Consider the following 16,745-nt stretch of genomic DNA (forward strand, 5'->3'; position numbering starts at 1 on the left):
ACTTAGGGATCCAGAAGACCTTCTGCTCTGAAACACTGGCGTTAACTTTAAAGCAACATTATTACTGTAATATAGATTAATGAGTTGTGGCATAAGTCTGATAAAGTTCCTCTCATAGGCTTGCTGTGGTTTGTCCTGTCAATTCCTATTTCAAAGCAGCTTTATTTGCTTTGACTATTCTGTTTCTACCAAAGGAATGGTACAAAGTCAACATTAAATTGATCAAACTCTCTTTCTGCTTTTCATCTCTTTTCTCTCATTATCTCTCTGCAGGGACTCCAGAGGGCCCGCAGCTAAGGAGGAGATGTGATTCTCCCTACAGCAGCATAGAGGATACTGTAAGAAAGTGGGGGATTCTGAAATCAATCCAACCCATATATGTGGGGCATACTGGTGTGTGGCCTCTCTTCCCTCTTTGCTGCTGTCTTGGGCAGCTCTGTCCATCTCTTAGGTTCCTTACTTGGAGATACTTGCTAGCTTAACACTTCCGGTTCTTTCACCCCATCCCCTTGATGCTTCCTTGTCCTCTGAGCTAACCTTTCTTGATGATATTTTCACCCCTTCTTTCTCTTTCATCTTCTTCCTTGCCTCTGTTCTTCAACACTCAAACAAATTAAAACCTCAACACTCAACCCTCCATCCCTATCTTATGACCTTAACATCTTCCTGCTCCTTTTTTACAACCAATAAAAAGGAGATTTTCATGGGTAGGCTACTGATCACTTCTCCAGGTGTCTGGATTCTTTCTGATCTAGTGTCTGTGCTTCCCATTACATTGAAATTTCACTAGAAGCTCTGGCTATTCATTCTTGGGCAAGTCTCAGAGCCTCTCTGCTGTCCTCATCTTCCTGGATCTCTTGGCTGACTTCTGTTACTTTGATCATGTCATTGGATTTCATGCCAAGTACAACCACGAGCATTGGTTTAATCTGAAATTATAATTTTGTTTAGTCTACCATTAAAAAAAATAAGGTCAATTTCAAAACAAAAAGTATTTCCCTTTTTCTGAAAATAGTCAGCCTCTCATATTTTGGGGCATAAACTGTTAATTGAATTCCACGTGGACTGAACAGTTTCTGTCCTTTTGAGTCATACTTTTGAGTAAATCTTATCAGCTAATGGGACTGTGTTACTGAGCTGTGCTGCAAATGTCTCTTATTTCAGCTGGAACCAAGAATAGCCCTCAGTGTGGATGGGCACAGCCATCAGCTATTGAGACCTGTCAGATTTTTAACCTTTTCAGGAAGAAAAAACATCTGAAGTAGGATAATGATCAGCAGAGGTTTAGATCCATGCCATTACATTTTCTGTCACAAATGAATATTGTGACTAATAAAGGCAAAACTGCAGTTACTGCAGCAGACTACTCTGTAGACTGTAGACTACAGTTGTTTGTACAATATTAGATTAAGATCATGAAATTTATTCTAGTTTTGAGACAAAATAGAGACGGATATTTGCAGCATACTAGAAGACTGAAAACCTGATTATCATAACCGCAAGAACTGAAAAGAAAAATCCATGTTGTCTTTCTGTCTGTTTGTTTTACAGGATGCCTTTTTCCAGTGATCTGAGTGCAGTGATTCTGAGTACTGACCATTTTGGGAGGTGGTGGGTGGCAGGGTAACGCCTACCCATCTATTTACAGTAGAGGGAGCTGATGTACAATGAGTGCATGGAGCATGCATGAGATTTTACTGCTGTGCCAGTCTTTGTACACTGTGAGTCATTGCCAGGGAGTGTGTAAGCACTGCAGAAGAAATATCTCTCACTGGTTTGAGGGGGATACCACTGCATCCCTTGCCTGCTAGCTGCAGTCATGATGGAACTCTCTGGCAGGTCAAGTGGTCTCAGAAAGCACTTGTTAGAAGAAGGGACCTCCTGAAGGCCCTGGGCATTTTTCCATATGTCAAGTTTGACATGAGGGAGAGACTGGCAATAGTGTTAGTATAACATTGCAAACACCCAGCCTCAGCACACCTTCTCCCCTACCTACTGAAGTCTGATGTTTCCATCTTTCTAAATATTATAACTTTCTATGACATCACAATGTCTCTTTTGTGTGCTTAGCATTGCCCAGCTCCCAGGATTTAGCCTGGTTTCTGCCTGATCCATCTCATGAATAAGTGCTCAAGAAATTATTTGATTTGTAGCACTATTTAGAAGCCAGAGATCTCTAGGTCTCTGGCACTGCCTGGCTGGATTACGCATGTTATTCAAGGTTAATTGATCAAAGTTAGTTAAAATAGAGAGAAAACAACAGAATACAAATGCATTTAAAAATATGAAGAATTTCCCTTCTTTTAAGCATATTTTGTTGAGTAATGTGGGTTAAGATATAGAAGAATTGGGGTTCCAACTAGTGAGTTTCTGCTCCTGGCTTTGCTGTAGCTGTTTGGGTGAAAGCTGTTCTCCAAGTGAGACAGGTTTCCTGGCTGCAATGGTTTAGCTAAGGTAATCACAAAAGAATGAGTTAGGGAAGGGACTTTGTCCTGAGACAAACCCAGGATAGATACTTAAAAAAAAAAAGAAAAAAAAGAAAAAAAGAGAAGACTCAGAGAATTGCAAACCCATCTAACTTGTATAACCAGAAAGTAAGTTATTAATTTGCTTTGTTAGCACCTAGAGCCATAGTTCTTACTCTACATCTGTTTGTGGACAAAACCTCTAAGCTTGTAATCTGCTGTAGTCTCTTGCTTTTCCAGACAACTTGGATTGTATCAGAGCTGCTGACTTCATCAGTCTATAAAGCAGTACATTTTCAGGGTACCGAGTTCATCCTTGGCATCACACTTAACAAATAAGACTGGGAATAAAATAATACTGGGAAGAACCAGCAAGAAGGAAGTTTTTTAGAAAATAATGTGGGTGAAGGCTGAAGAAAATGTTTTTGTTTGGTAAACAGGAGATTAAGATAGGACGTCTATAGTGAAGAGTTTTCTATAAATAATGTCATGGTCATCTGTTGGCTATGTAGCCAGTGTTGGGGCAAAAAAAGAGAGGTGGGTCTCATCTTGCAGCAAAGAAGATTTGGAAGAGAAATGTAGGAGAACTTTGGCACTATACAAATGATGAAGCCCTAAAATCCTTGCACAGTTGTGGGGTTTTGTTTTTATTTGTTTGTTGGTTTGTTGGCTTGTTTGTTTTTAATGAAAACACATTAAGAAACATTTGCCAAGGCAGCTTAAATGTGTTCACCCTATCTTAGTGACATGGGATGGACCAAACTTCCAACATTTCTTCCAGCCCTAAGTTTCTGTTCAAGTACTTTGAAATTTACTGATGAAAGACACTCTCTCCAAACTGGATAGTACTCAGTTCCTTCTTCTTACTGCAGTTAAAAAGGAAAATCTCCAAAACTGGTTCTTTCTGCTCATTGTCTGGTCAGTTTTCCTTCTCAGGCCTTGGCACTACATGTTTTCGTAGCAGGCTGAAATTGTTACTAGCTGTTTGAACAGAGGAGTGCTTGATAATCATAGAATCCTTGGGGTTGGAAGGGACCTCGAAAGATCATCTAGTCCAACCCCCAACAAGAAAAGAAGCAAGGAGGCATTTACAGTATCATTCCAAGGCATTTACAATATCATTCCTACTATGGAATTTTCCCAATGTTTCAGTATTTCCTAATCACACATAATTTTGGTATTAATTTCCTTAACTACTCTTTCTCAGAGTGACTGATTTTTTTGTGCTGGGTACTCTCATCCCAGTTACTGGATAATATCTTCCTGTTTGACAATGTACTGATGTTATCTCAGCTGATCACAGAGGTAGGATGGGTTTGCCTCATTTTCTGCCTTTTGTCAGTTTTCCCTTGTCTTGAAGCATGAATTATTGTAAGCTGAGGAACTTTTCTCCTATTCTCTAAGTGTATCTTGGCTATGTAAGAAGATACATTATGTATTTGATCTGTAGCTAAAGAATACCCAGACCACAGCATAAGTGTCTGAAAACCGTGGGTACCTTTCATGTACATGAAAAGTACAACACCAGCATTGCAAAACACAGATAAGCCAAAGCAGCAGTGCTTCTCATTCAGATCCCTGATATCAGACTGACACAGCTTACCTCTCAGCTATGCTTTTCCCATACATAGAAGTTCCCCTGCAATTGGGCAAGTCTGTCACTTTATGCTTAGGTATTTGCAACCTGCTGTACTTCTGGGAAGTGAAACAAACTCCGGGAAGCTTTTCAGATCTTTAAGGAGTTGAATGTTTTAAACAGATGGCTTCTTGCCAGATAAAGCACTTCCAGCTTTCAGAAATGCTCCTCATAAAATCTAACCTAGTTGTAGGGGTAGTATATAAATAAGTAAGGGGAGTGGGTCATGTTAAACTTGTAGAAAATAGTATTAGGTACCTTGAGCAGTAAAATCCTTTGATGTCCTCACAGTCTCTAATTTCCTGATTGGGGCTGAATGAATGAATGATGGACAAAGTTTCTGTATTCTCATTCAGGTGGTAAAAGGAGGTTGTTTTTTGTTTTCACTGAAATGAGACATCGCTGGTCTGAACTCATGTTGAAAATACTGGAGTGTTTCTCTAGTATTTTGTACTTTATTAATGAGTCTGGATTATATAATATCTGCTTGGCAGACCAGTGTATATGTACAGTAAGACAAATGTGATCTAAACCAAGCATTTAATTAAGGAAGGATATTTGTTATTGGCTTTCAGTATGGGCCATTAACCTTCATGGCTACCGATTTCCCTGCAATGAAGTTACTATTTTAACACCAATTAAAGGTTTTATTCAGTAAAATACAGGACCACATAAACTTTATATACAGTCATGGTAGGTGCTATAGGGACTTTGGAAGGGAACCCATGAGAAAAATGCTGTGTTGATAATAATTTGTTCAGCAGAAGGATAAGAGTTTATGTTGATCCATACATTATCTTCCTATTCAGGACTGGGTGCAAAACACTTAGTAGATATTTGCACACAGAATCTCTGTGCCATGATAACTTCTAGTAGTGTGAAGATACTAGAGAGAAGAGAAAGGATGGAGTACTGGTAAATAATCTCTGGTGGGCAAAAGAACTGTCCAGTACTGCAGAGATATTTACTTTCTGCCAAATAATCCAAAATCAGTTTTCCTATACTCTTCCCCAACCAACTCAGTTTTGAGAACAAACAAAACCTGTTTCTGGATGTCCAAAATGGTCAATAGAATTCCCTTTATTCATAGGCTGGCAAATATACTATGAAGGCATCCACTCTTCTAGACATATGACATAAACATATTTAAAAATAATTTGTGTTTTTGTGGTGCTCTTGAGAAAATCCTGCTGCTGCTATAAATTAATATCAAGATACCTATCAAATATATTGCATCATTGTTGTGGCAGATGTACAAATATTTTTCCAGCATATTGTTAAACTTAATATTCACAAAAAGGATTAGAAATAGCCCTGGCATAGGCATCCTTTATTTACCTGCATTTCATACAGCAACCCAGGTTTACACTTGTCAAAAGAGAAAGTTTGTTTCCATCACTTCAGGGACATAATTCAACATTCATGGAGATGGTGTGGGCCTGACAAATTTTTACCCTCTTCCCACCCAATTCAGAGCTGCTGTTTCAAAGTTCTGCCAACAGCTGCAACAGTTTCATGCCCAGAGGTGTACAGAAGACACAAGCAATGCTGCAGCAGTTTTTATAATTATTAAGCCTTAGAGGGAAATCATCCAAGTGCTGTTATGGCTCATGTGGCCAGGTGTCAGGTATATTGCATGGGCATGGAAAGTGACCTAATAGACAAGCTAATGTCAATAGATACATTTCTAGTAACTGAAAATTAGGGAAGAAGCTATTCCAATAAATACATTTCTCTACAAAATGCAGAAATTATCTGGTGAGAGTGTTTTTTTACTTATGAAGATGACTGTAGCAGTAATCTTTTCTAAGGAAGAGCTTTTCTTAAGAAAAGTGTAAGCATACAATTGGGTTTGGATGTGAACTTGTTCCTTGTTATGTCCTGTTGCAAGATGAACCTCTCTTAGGGCACGGCGCTCTGAGGTCCAAACAGGTGTTCCAGCAGAAGTTCAGAAATAGTGCTCTGAGTCTGTTGCCCTCAAGGTTGACTAGCCTGGCTCAGTGCTATTGCTCCAGAATCAGCTAACCTCTCTGCTGACTTGCTCAGGAATGAGCTAAGCCTGTGTTTGGAAGCTCACTTTTTATTGGCCCCCTAATCCTGCTCATGCGCAGTAAGGGCGCACCCTAATCAGGCACAGGTGGGCTTAACACAAGCTCATGCCCACTACCTGGTAATTGGTGGCACCTGGTTGCCTCATTTCACTACAATGTCCTGCTTGCTGACCAGGGTATTTGTGTTGTCACATCATCACCTGTGATCACCATGACTTTTGCTCCATCTCTCTGAGCTCCAACAGCCTGCAGCTCCACTGTCTGTCTTAAATTTATTCTTTTCTCAGCTGCACAAAGGATAGACAATATACCATCATTGTCTGAAGTGCTTTTTTTCCCTTGCTAAATAAAGCTCAAGCTGTATTTTTAACATTTGTCTTTGGTTTTGTCACACATGAAAAGTTATGCCAACAGTCCCAGTGAGCTGCATCCTCACGGCAGCTGAGGTCTCCATGTTTGGTCATGCACCCTAAAGTTTTTGGCAACACTTTTCACATCGTAGAGGAGGATATTCAGCTGTCATTTAGGTCAGAGAGGGGCTCAACATGCATGTACTAATTAGAACTCTGGCAAATGTTAAGAGAGCATTTATAGAAATGCCCAGGGCCTCAGAGGCCAGAGCAAGGAGAACTTCTGTCTTAAGTTGTCGCAGTGAATGTGAGAAGACATTCAGCAAATATTAATGAACCTCCTAAGATCACCGAGCCATGGCAAAGTACTTGCTACTGAAAGAGAAAAGCATGTGGAAACCAGATGAAATGCACCATGCTTCTTTTGTGTTCTACCTTGGACTGGGCAAATAAAATCTTATCAAGCCTGACCTGCAGTTTCTGGCACTATTCCTTTTGTGCTCCTTTCTTGAACTCAGGAGCATGGGAAGGCTACAAACTCAGGTCAGTCTGCTGCCCCGAGGCTTTCTGTGCCAGCTCCAGTCCCATGGATGAACGGCTGAGGTGACAGCAGAGGGAAACCTCTCCTTCAACCCCTCTTCCTCTAACCCCTAATAAGCTAACAGCTGAAAAACTAAAAGTCCAGTATGATCTGCATGTCAGTCTCACATTAAAACCCAGTTCAGCTGGACTACACCTGATTGTTGTTCAGCTGTGAGGGTCTCTCTGGGCTGACCCCAGCAGGGATTTACCCTCAGCTGAGAGTCTATCCCCAGATTTGTGTGTTGTGCTGGCTTTGGAAAACCAAGGACCAAAGTCAATAGTAACACCAGCCAGGGTAGCAGCATTCCTTACGAAACAGAAACCTTTTCTTTCTGTCCCCCAGAAGGTCATGGGGTGGCTACAAGTGCTTGACCTTAATCAGAAAGAGTCTTTTGGCATCCTTATTGGAAGTGATTACACCTTGAGCATTAGCAGGTGGATGGGGATTTCAACAGGCAAATTCAGGCTGAATGTCAGAGCAAACAGTTCCAGTTCCAGGGTGAGAGACTGATCTCCTCTGGAGAGGAGGAGACTGATCGGGTATTTGCACAGTCAATCAAGTTGCTCTGAATTCTCCCTGCTGTCTCTGAGATCACAATTTCTTGTAAATGTTTTCCATAATCAATCTGGCAAAAACCTAAGATTTCCTTTGTCTGTCTTCAGTGCTCGGAATACTCAGTTCATGACCTATTTGTTAAAAATAATGGAAACTGGAATTTCTCATGAGATGTTTTGTTTATTGAGTAAAAAAAAAAAAAATGTTAGGATTTCTATTTCATTTCTCTGCTATGACCTTTTCCTGTGCTAAGAATTATGGCTGAATTCTAGAAATGAAATTTCTGACGAGAGAATTTCATGTTTTGGTCTCAAATGCTTTTGATGCTGTTCACCCATGCTGTTTTTGCTACTGTAACATGCCTTTCCTCTTCATTTATTTACATGAGGCATTTAGGTCATGATTGAATTTACCATCCAAAACAAAAAATTAGCAATCTGCAAAGCCTTAGCAACCCAATGGCACAGTGTACGCTTTCCCTTGGTTTTTAGAAACCTTTAATATTGTTGGATGTTGTAAAAACTTTCCTTACTGTAGACAAATTCTTTAAAACAGTTGAGTAAATTGCACACTGAAAAAGTGAAATCAACAGGAAAAGTTCTGTGGGGTGAGGATATCCCTCCCTGTTTTTTAATCTCTTGGCTTTGGTGTAGAGTATCGGTTATCCAATTTTTTGACCCCGGGCCATGTCCACTGTTAATATTCATTCTGGGGGGAAGGCTGCCAGCCTAAGTCAGCTGAAGATCTGCTGCAGTGTGTACCTGGTGTAAGCAAAGTTACCAGGATAAAAAACTGAGCATGGGAAGCTTGTGATTCTGATGACCCTTTCAAAAAGGCCATATATAGCGTCCCATAGAAATCATGAGAAATAATCAGAGGAATGTGTTACAAATCTGGTATTTAAGTTCAGCTCATCATTTGGCTGTGTGTTATGCTAGTTTACACTGAAGACTGGTATGAATATCAGGCTGCAGTGAAACCTTGGAGATTTTCTACTGACTTTTCAGAGAAATCCTGAAAATGTATTGAAAAAAAATTAGATACAAATAATTACAATAAAAAGTTAGATCTTTCATCTGGAGTTCACTTGTGATACATCACAGGACTGTTTATACCTTTACCTAGTATTATCAATGCCTTTTTTCCTCAAAATACACTCAAAGCTGAGTTGAAACTGAGCATATATATTTTCTGTTAAGAAGTAAATGTATTTGGAGAATATGTTTTGATGTTGCTTTGCTTGATATTTGGAAATCGTATAAATGCTGGTTTTAATCATCTGAGACTCTGTACATTAAGGTATTTCAAAGTGAGCTAAGTATAAGATGTCCCTGTGAGGTAAGCTGCTGGAGAAAGGAGCTTGTAAGAGTCACCTGGCAGAGGAGTGGCACAGGACAGCACACGCTGCAGTGTCTGTGGGGCACCCACTTAAACACCATAGAAGTGCACTTAGGAATCCAGTGGGAGGCACCTAGTATAATGGGAGGAAAGGTGTGGGAGAGGAGCAGAGCTGGCTCCTGTTCCCCCCCAAAAAAACCTGACCCCTGGGGACTGCAATGCCTCCTCTCTTCAGGTGATAGAGATACAAAGCACCTTGCAGAGATGAGACACACAAGGGACGGCCATGAGGGATGTGGGGTTTCCAGGTGCTTGACATTTCTTCTGGATCGTGACTGATTGGGAAGCCTGGATGCTGAATGCAAGCACTGGCATCCTTGTTGAGCCAAGCCATACTCTTGATGATGCCTTAATTCTGACCTTCATGTATTATACCCAACACTAAGTGCTTTAAGAATTCTAAGGCTTTGCATGGGGGCAGCCTGGGGTTAGGGAAGAGCCTTTCTAACCACACAGGTTACGCTGTGACTGTTCACGATAAAATACCCTGCACTTTTCTCTCGGGCATCTATTAATGGGTAGGAGGCAGATGAACTGTATGCTGGATTTATTGGTGCACTCTCTACATTTTTATGTTTCTGAGTTGTTTCCTTGCACAGTGCCACAGGTCAGTCTTCCCATGTTAGTCAGAAAAAGAGTTCAGGCTTTTTATCAGCTTAACAGCCAAATGTTAACAGTAATTACAGCACTTGGGGTATAAAGTATTACAATAATTCATTTTAATAACATGTTTATTAGGTCATAACAACAACTATAAACATAAGTACCATTCAGCTCTTTGCAGATATATGAACTTACTAACACCAAATCTTTACCAGAATCACGTATTCTTACAGGTGTCCCAGACACAACATTAACTTTATTAAGCAAAAGTTCATAAATAGTAGAAATGTCCTCTGTTTCACATTGCAGCGTTCCTCAAGCACGTATGTACAAGTTTGGAGTATCTTCTCCAAATCTATGTGTCATAAACTTCCTTAGCTGTTTTAACAACCATCGAGATGATTTTTTATTTTTGTTTTTGTGTTTGTTTTTTTTTTGCCTGCAGCAAAGCCTTTTGTCCTTGAGCAATCTACAATTAGGATTGCTCTCAGCAGACATGAAAGTTCATTTCTGAAATGAAAGTGGTGATGAAACACTGTACAATATTATCTGCTCGTAGTTTGCCTACACACTCTGCCCTCATTATAAATCTTTCAGTTACAACAGTCTCCCAAGAACAATATATCTCCCTTATATCAGTTCTTTATCTGCACTAACTCTCTTTGAAGTTCCTAAAATAGTTGGCTGGCAGCAATGGAGATACTATGCTTAGGGTGGAGTGTGGTTATGGTTGGGTCTTTTCCTTTTTAATATTTACACAGTATTTTTCATAAGGTTGCTACAATTTATGAACCATGTATGTTGACATACATTTTCTGAAATGTTCACAGTGCAGTGTTTTGTGGCCTAACCAAACTTTGTAAATGTCATTAAAAATAAACTTTTTTTTTTCATATAAAAATAGATTAATTTATGCGTTTACACCAACAAACCCAGTTCTATCCTACACTAAACAAGCTATACAGTAGTATGCACAGTATTCCACAGGAACGGAAATTACATGTGATGCTTGCCCTAAAGCACTCTTCCCTAATTAACTGTAAGTTTTACGTACGCTCTCTTTTCAAAATTGTTTCTCTGGCCCTAATTTTGAAATAAAAGTAGGTATAATTCACTGGGTTGTGCTATCCAAGAAGGGTCTCTTTAGGTCAGGGCTGGTTCCAACACCTCTGCTCCTTACCTTTGGTGGCAGCTCCACCCAAGGGTGGCAGAACTTCAGCTGCTTGCTGTGTGACTCACCAGACGGCAGCTCCAGAAGGTTGCCAACCTGCTTGTCTCCTCTCCTTCTCTAGAATAATGTCGCTCCTATTACAACATCCCAGGGACTAGCCTGGCATTTCATATGGATGCCTTCAGGTTTTTATTCTCAGAAAGTGGTTAATTCTTTATTGAAAGAAACTGAGGCTTTGCATTTTTCAGCAAGAGAACGGTCAATATAGACTCTTACGCAAACAAGTGGTTGAATGTTGGAATGAAGTTGACACTAGGAATGCTTTAAGCTAAATGATTTAAACTTCATTTTATGTACCGTCTAACTACACCAGAGACCTGGCAAGGCTGACATATTTATTTTACTGCACACCATTTTTTGATGTAAGTTTCTCTTAAGACATTTACCAAGAGGCTGGCTCTCCTGGCTGTCCATGTTGTAAGAAACCTTGTTAATGTAGTGCAAAAATCCAAGGTTTGGACTGTGTGGGAGGAAAAGATATTTTAAACTCTTGTAACTCTCATTGTTTGTCTTAGCTTTTTGTGTGAAAACCATTTCTGCACTGCTCATTATCCTAAAGTACATGCAACAGTAATAGTCCTTCCAGCCGTACTGATTGGTATTCTGCTTTCTCCTTGATGGAATTAATGATGAATCTTTATTCTTGGGTCTGAGCACACATAATGAGAGCTAGTGGGTGCTAGCTCTGGATGGAAGTACATAACATTTCCATTTGGCTAATTGATGCAGTTGTCCAAATACTTGGAAATTACTGTGATGGTTTATACGATCCCATAGCCTTAACAACATGGTATCATGTCCTTGTACTAGTGCAACTTGGGCAACAACATAAACATGTGCAACAGTGTTCTCACAAAGACCGAGCAGTAAAAACAAGTGGACCAAATGTTCTGCTTTTTGTTCATACAATTAAGAATGGATTTCCCTCTCTTTCAGACATACCCGTCATGTGTCAACATCCATGTCTGTGTTGTCTTGTGATGATAAAAGAGAAGGATAGGGAGCAACAGACTTCACGTTGACGTAAGTAGCATTGACATGAACATAGTGTTCTCCAACAAAAGTGGAGAAGATTGTTGATATTTTTGAAACAAGTTCAGAAAATGCTGGGCGCAGCTCAGGTTTTGGATGCCAGCACTTCAGCATTACTTCATACCTGCCATTCAAATAAAAGAAGTGTTAAATTATGAAATTGTATAAAAAGGAAAAAAACAAACCCTCTTTCCTTCCACAGTCTCACTATAATACCAGAATCAGCAGCATTTGCAGCAGACTTTGGAAATATTTACTTACAGTGGGTCGGGGCAGTATTCAGGTTGTAGCAGCCTTCTTCCTTGTAATAAGTAAACAGTTATATCAAAAGAATTTACATCAGGATAAGGTGGTGCCCCTCTTGTCATAAGTTCCCATAGCAACACACCAAAGGACCACTAAGGAAGCAAAGAAATAAATAATAAGTGGTATGGTAGGAGGGCTTTACATTCCAGTTTAGAAGGTGGCTTGACAGATTTAAACATTCAAATACATGGATTTTCTCTTTAAAAAGGTATTTTACTGCATTCAACTTTCTTTTAAGTGAGCTAATAAATGCTGTAAGGACTTGAAGAGCCACTTAAATTAGAGCCAGAGAAACTTAGCTAAGTAAATGAAAGAAAATAAAAGCCTATAGGCCTGCTACTTAGCTGGTATAAGTTGGCAGACCTCTTTTGAGGTTAATGGAGCTCTGCCAATTTACAAGAGCTGACGATCTGACTAACCCTGTGTAAATACATACTGAAGAGGATATGCATGGTGAAAATTCTATGCATCACAGGCTAATTTGAATCTGCATTGAAAGGAGAGCTAAAATAAAAAGTGATCCAGCCAACTAATGACTTCATCTCATAATTTTTTCTTCATAAATGGACAGGTAATACTTCAGATTGCTGGAGGCAGTCAGCCATTTATAAAGCTAATAAGGTCTTTTTGAGGACTATTAAATTTTACAAGTCTCAAAGTTAACCTGTTTTATCAAGCTTTCCAGAGCCCCTTTTATATCAGGATTCAGCTCTAACTTGGCTCCTTGAAATGTCCTTAGTTTCCCTTGGAGTGGGATTAAATTTATAACTCTTACCTGAGCAGTAACAGATAATCAAGCCAACAAACTTGTTTCTTTGTGATTAGAAGAAATACCCTTTCTAAATGAAAAAACAGTCTCTTACTCTTCTGTGATACCAATATAAAGTTAGATACCAATATAAATTTTGGTTTGGAGCTAGTCCACTAATTAAATACTGGAGAGATGCCTTGGGCAATATAAGAGAAATTAATAAATGATAAAAATAATGTTATATACATTACCACATCTGACTTTGTTGTGAACTTCTGAGTTTGTAAACTTTCTAAAGCCATCCATTTCACTGGCAGTTTAGCTCCTGTTTTATTGTGCACACTGTAGTATTCTTTATCATAGACATCTCTAGCAAGACCAAAATCAGCAACCTTGACAGTGAATTTTTCATCCAACCTAGAGAAATGACAAAAAGAATTATCTGCAACTGAGCAGGCAAGATTCACAGTGATGGTGGATTATAATGAGTGACTCACAGTTTTGAAAAGTGGTATCTTATCCTGGATCTATTAATTGATTAGCAGTGAAACAAAAAGTGCAGCAAAGTATATTCGACACCCATTTAACATAGTGAACGAACTCAGAAAATTACTGATAATGTTTTGATAATCGAGTTATTTTTCTAAAACAATTGCTCAGTATAAAAAGTTTTTTTCTAACAACCCTGACTGATTGAGTGCTACATCATTTCTTCTGTATTCTTAGAAACCCCTCATTTTTATTTCTAAGTCAAGGCATCACCTTTCCTAGTCACTCTCAGTTTTGGTAAGGACAGAACCATCATTATCTCAGTGACTCCCCTTGTATAATAATGCAGTAGTGTAACTAAGGATGTCTTGGCTGTCTGCACTGTGAAAGAACAGTGGTAAAAGGAAAGTTCTGTTCCTCAGCCATGTCAGAAGAGCTCCCTAGTTTTGTTCCTCCTGAGCCTGATGTTTGCACCAATAAGCAATATCTCTATCAGAAAACATAGCATGGGTGTTGGCATGCTTAAGCCTGTCCTTCACTATATGTGCAGACCTAGCCACAGCAAACAACTGCTTTTGGGCTTCTTTAAAGAATCACAGCCACAGAATGGGTAAGGTTGGAAGAGAACTCTGAAGATAATCCAGTTCACCACCACTTTCCCTGCTCACAGCACCTACTGCTAGTTGCCCAGGTCCATTACCAGCTGGGTTTTGAGTATCTGCAAGGATGGAGACTCTACAACCTCTCTGAGGAACCTGTGCCACTGGTCAGTCATCCTTACAATAAAGGTGTTTCTTTCTATGCTTAACTGCAATTTTCTCTATTTGAATCTGTGCCCAATGCCTCTTGGCCTGTCCCTGGGCACCACTGAGAAGAATCTGGTTTTATCTTCTTTATTCCACTGTATCAGGTATTTGTACATGTGGAAAGTCCACCTGAACTTTCTCAAAGGCAAACAAATCTGTCTCTCAGCCTCTACAAGTGGCATTTCCTTGTCTTGAATTTTGAGGTTGCTGCCTGGACAACTCTTTGGTCTATTGAAGTTCCTCTGAATGGCACCAAATGTCTGCTGTATTTACTGATGTAATAACTAAATCAATACCAATGAAGGGAACTTTGATGAGTCAATAGGGGACAGTTTATGCCATAGCAGCTTCTGAACCTCTTTCAGCATAGTGGAATAGAGTCAAGAGTCCACAGGGACTCTATTTACATTCTGGCTACCTTTTTGATGGACATTGCCATTGTGGCAGGGGCTGTGCTAGAGTGCTGGATTGCACATGGTCACTGGGGAATGAGAGTCTTCAACCTTACATCTTCCTCACGTGGCAGCAGCTCTCCAGGCTCTGAAGGGCTGAGCAGTATAGAAGCAGGAGCCATTCAGTTGGCAATGTAAGACATCCTGATAGCTGTTCCCTCCTCACCCAAGGGAGAGACCATAGGCCAGAGGGAATGTCCTGTTGCCACTATATGGACTTTGATTTTTTTTCTTAGGAAACCTGAAAATTACGTTGCTTGGGGCTTTTTTCCTCCCATAAGATAACAGCAGCTGTGAGAAAACATTCTTTTTCAGAGGGTGTTCAGCTGCACAAGTGTGAATCCTTTGAAAATGAGTAAGAAATCTGGTATCACAAGTGAATAACCTTTTTTCAGCCAGATTATGATGTGCTAAAAATGAACTCTATTAAGAGTTTAATCATGTACCTCGTTAATTCACAACATAAGTGATGAATCAGCATATTAGTACCAGCAACTATCAGTCTTTGTGTGACCTGTACTGCCTGGCTGCCCAGACACTAGTAAGATAGTTTACATGTCCTGATTTTTAATGTTAATATGTGTGTGCAATTGAGCCAAAGTAAGCTCATACTCATGTAATGAAAGATTACTGTCATTAAGTCTCACTGGTGTTTTTTTTGTTCCTGTTTTTCTCACAATGTTCCCCTGTGTTCCTCTCCCTCCTGCTAGGTGGGGCAGCAGAGACGTGCTACTTCTGAAGAGATTGGGTGGAAGCACAACAAGTTGAGACAACAGCAATTTAACTTCCCTTAGGAGATGCCTTTTAAATGCTCTAACCAATGATTTTGAGAGACTACACTTTCACCTCAGATTTTCTTATTTCCCACACTCAAAAATAAGCTTATGTGTAAGAGGTGAGCCCTTAGTAAGCTCAGTGGTTCATCAGTATGCAAGACAAACATCAGTATAATAATCATGGAACAATGAAAACAGCACCCTATTTTGACTTAAAAAGGAGAATCCTGGAAACTTTCATTTACTTCATCTCCCCATCTTGCGTAAGAGTGTGATAGTATGGTTGGAATTACATATCTGTACTTACATACAGTTTCTTGCTGCCAAGTCTCTATGAACAAACTTTTTGCTTGCAAGGTATTTCATCCCTTTTGCGACCTGAAGGCCAAATCCAATTAAATCTTTTACTGTTGGATTCTGTAAAACACAAGCATTTGTGATACAATGAATGCAGAAACCCAAGGAGCAGACTGTTTCTTGCTGTGACTCCCAGTTTTTGACACACCTATCTTGCCACCAGAATTATCAAGACAGGTTGGTGCTTGTAATGAAACTGGTTTAAGTTTAGGTGAATTTCTTGCCTCCAGTGAGGAAATACACTCTAAGAAATCAAACCAGCTGTGAAACTCCAGGAAAGTGGAGTTAGCAGCATAAACAGCATGACCTGGGTTGGGAAGTGGAACAGAATGCTAAAACCTCAACATCACAGCTAATACATGAAATTCACATTTGTGAACTTAAGAGTAATAGCATATAAGTCCACAGAAGGTGCTAACTATGAACTTGGAGCTCACCAGCTGGAAACGGTGAAGAAAGGACAGAATCCTATTTAAGGCAAAATAAGTGCAAGCTATCAGCAATATGATGCCATGGAAAAGGCAAATGAGACCTTAGCATTTACGAGAGGAAGATTTTCCACAAAGACTGATAACCCCTTCTGCTGGTCTAAGAGGTGAGACCTTACTGGAAATGTTAAATATAGAAATAAATATAAACCTGTAATTCTTTTATCCAACATCATGACTTACTATGTAATAGTATGGTCTGAAAGATTTTTGTGTTGTTGCTGTTGCTCCATACAATTTTCTTCTGTGGAACAATCCTTTTCAACTGTGACACCAGTCTATTTCAGGAATGACTGTGGCACTATTCACAGTCAAGGTCTCTGATGCTTGCAGAGTGAAAGAAGCTGAAAAGGGAAGAGGTCCCTACCTCAGAAAGCTTAACTCCCCCAACAGCTTTCCAAGATGCATCTTTTTTT

The 16,745-nt window shown here is 39.6% G+C and overlaps 1 protein-coding gene across 4 annotated transcripts in view; it reads right to left on the reverse strand.

Annotated features, from left to right (window-relative positions):
- Window positions 1–9,756: 9,756 nt before the first annotated feature.
- Window positions 9,757–16,745, reverse strand: part of MET (MET proto-oncogene, receptor tyrosine kinase) — a 93,863-nt gene continuing 86,874 nt past the window's right edge. For 2 of the 4 annotated variants that reach the window (XM_030464735.1, XM_030464745.1), the window contains exons 18-21: window positions 15,792–15,901; window positions 13,213–13,378; window positions 12,166–12,302; window positions 9,757–12,028 (exon numbers count right to left, since the gene is read on the reverse strand). In XM_030464735.1, coding sequence (XP_030320595.1) covers window positions 11,818–12,028; window positions 12,166–12,302; window positions 13,213–13,378; window positions 15,792–15,901 — 624 coding nt within the window. In that variant the 3' untranslated portion in view covers window positions 9,757–11,817. The remainder of the gene's footprint in view (window positions 12,029–12,165; window positions 12,303–13,212; window positions 13,379–15,791; window positions 15,902–16,745) is intronic. The other 2 variants (XM_030464726.1, XM_030464718.1) reach the window with 1 other exon arrangement.

This window comes from Calypte anna, chromosome 1, assembly GCF_003957555.1.
Source record: "Calypte anna isolate BGI_N300 chromosome 1, bCalAnn1_v1.p, whole genome shotgun sequence".
Classification (NCBI taxonomy): Eukaryota; Metazoa; Chordata; class Aves; order Apodiformes; family Trochilidae; genus Calypte; species Calypte anna.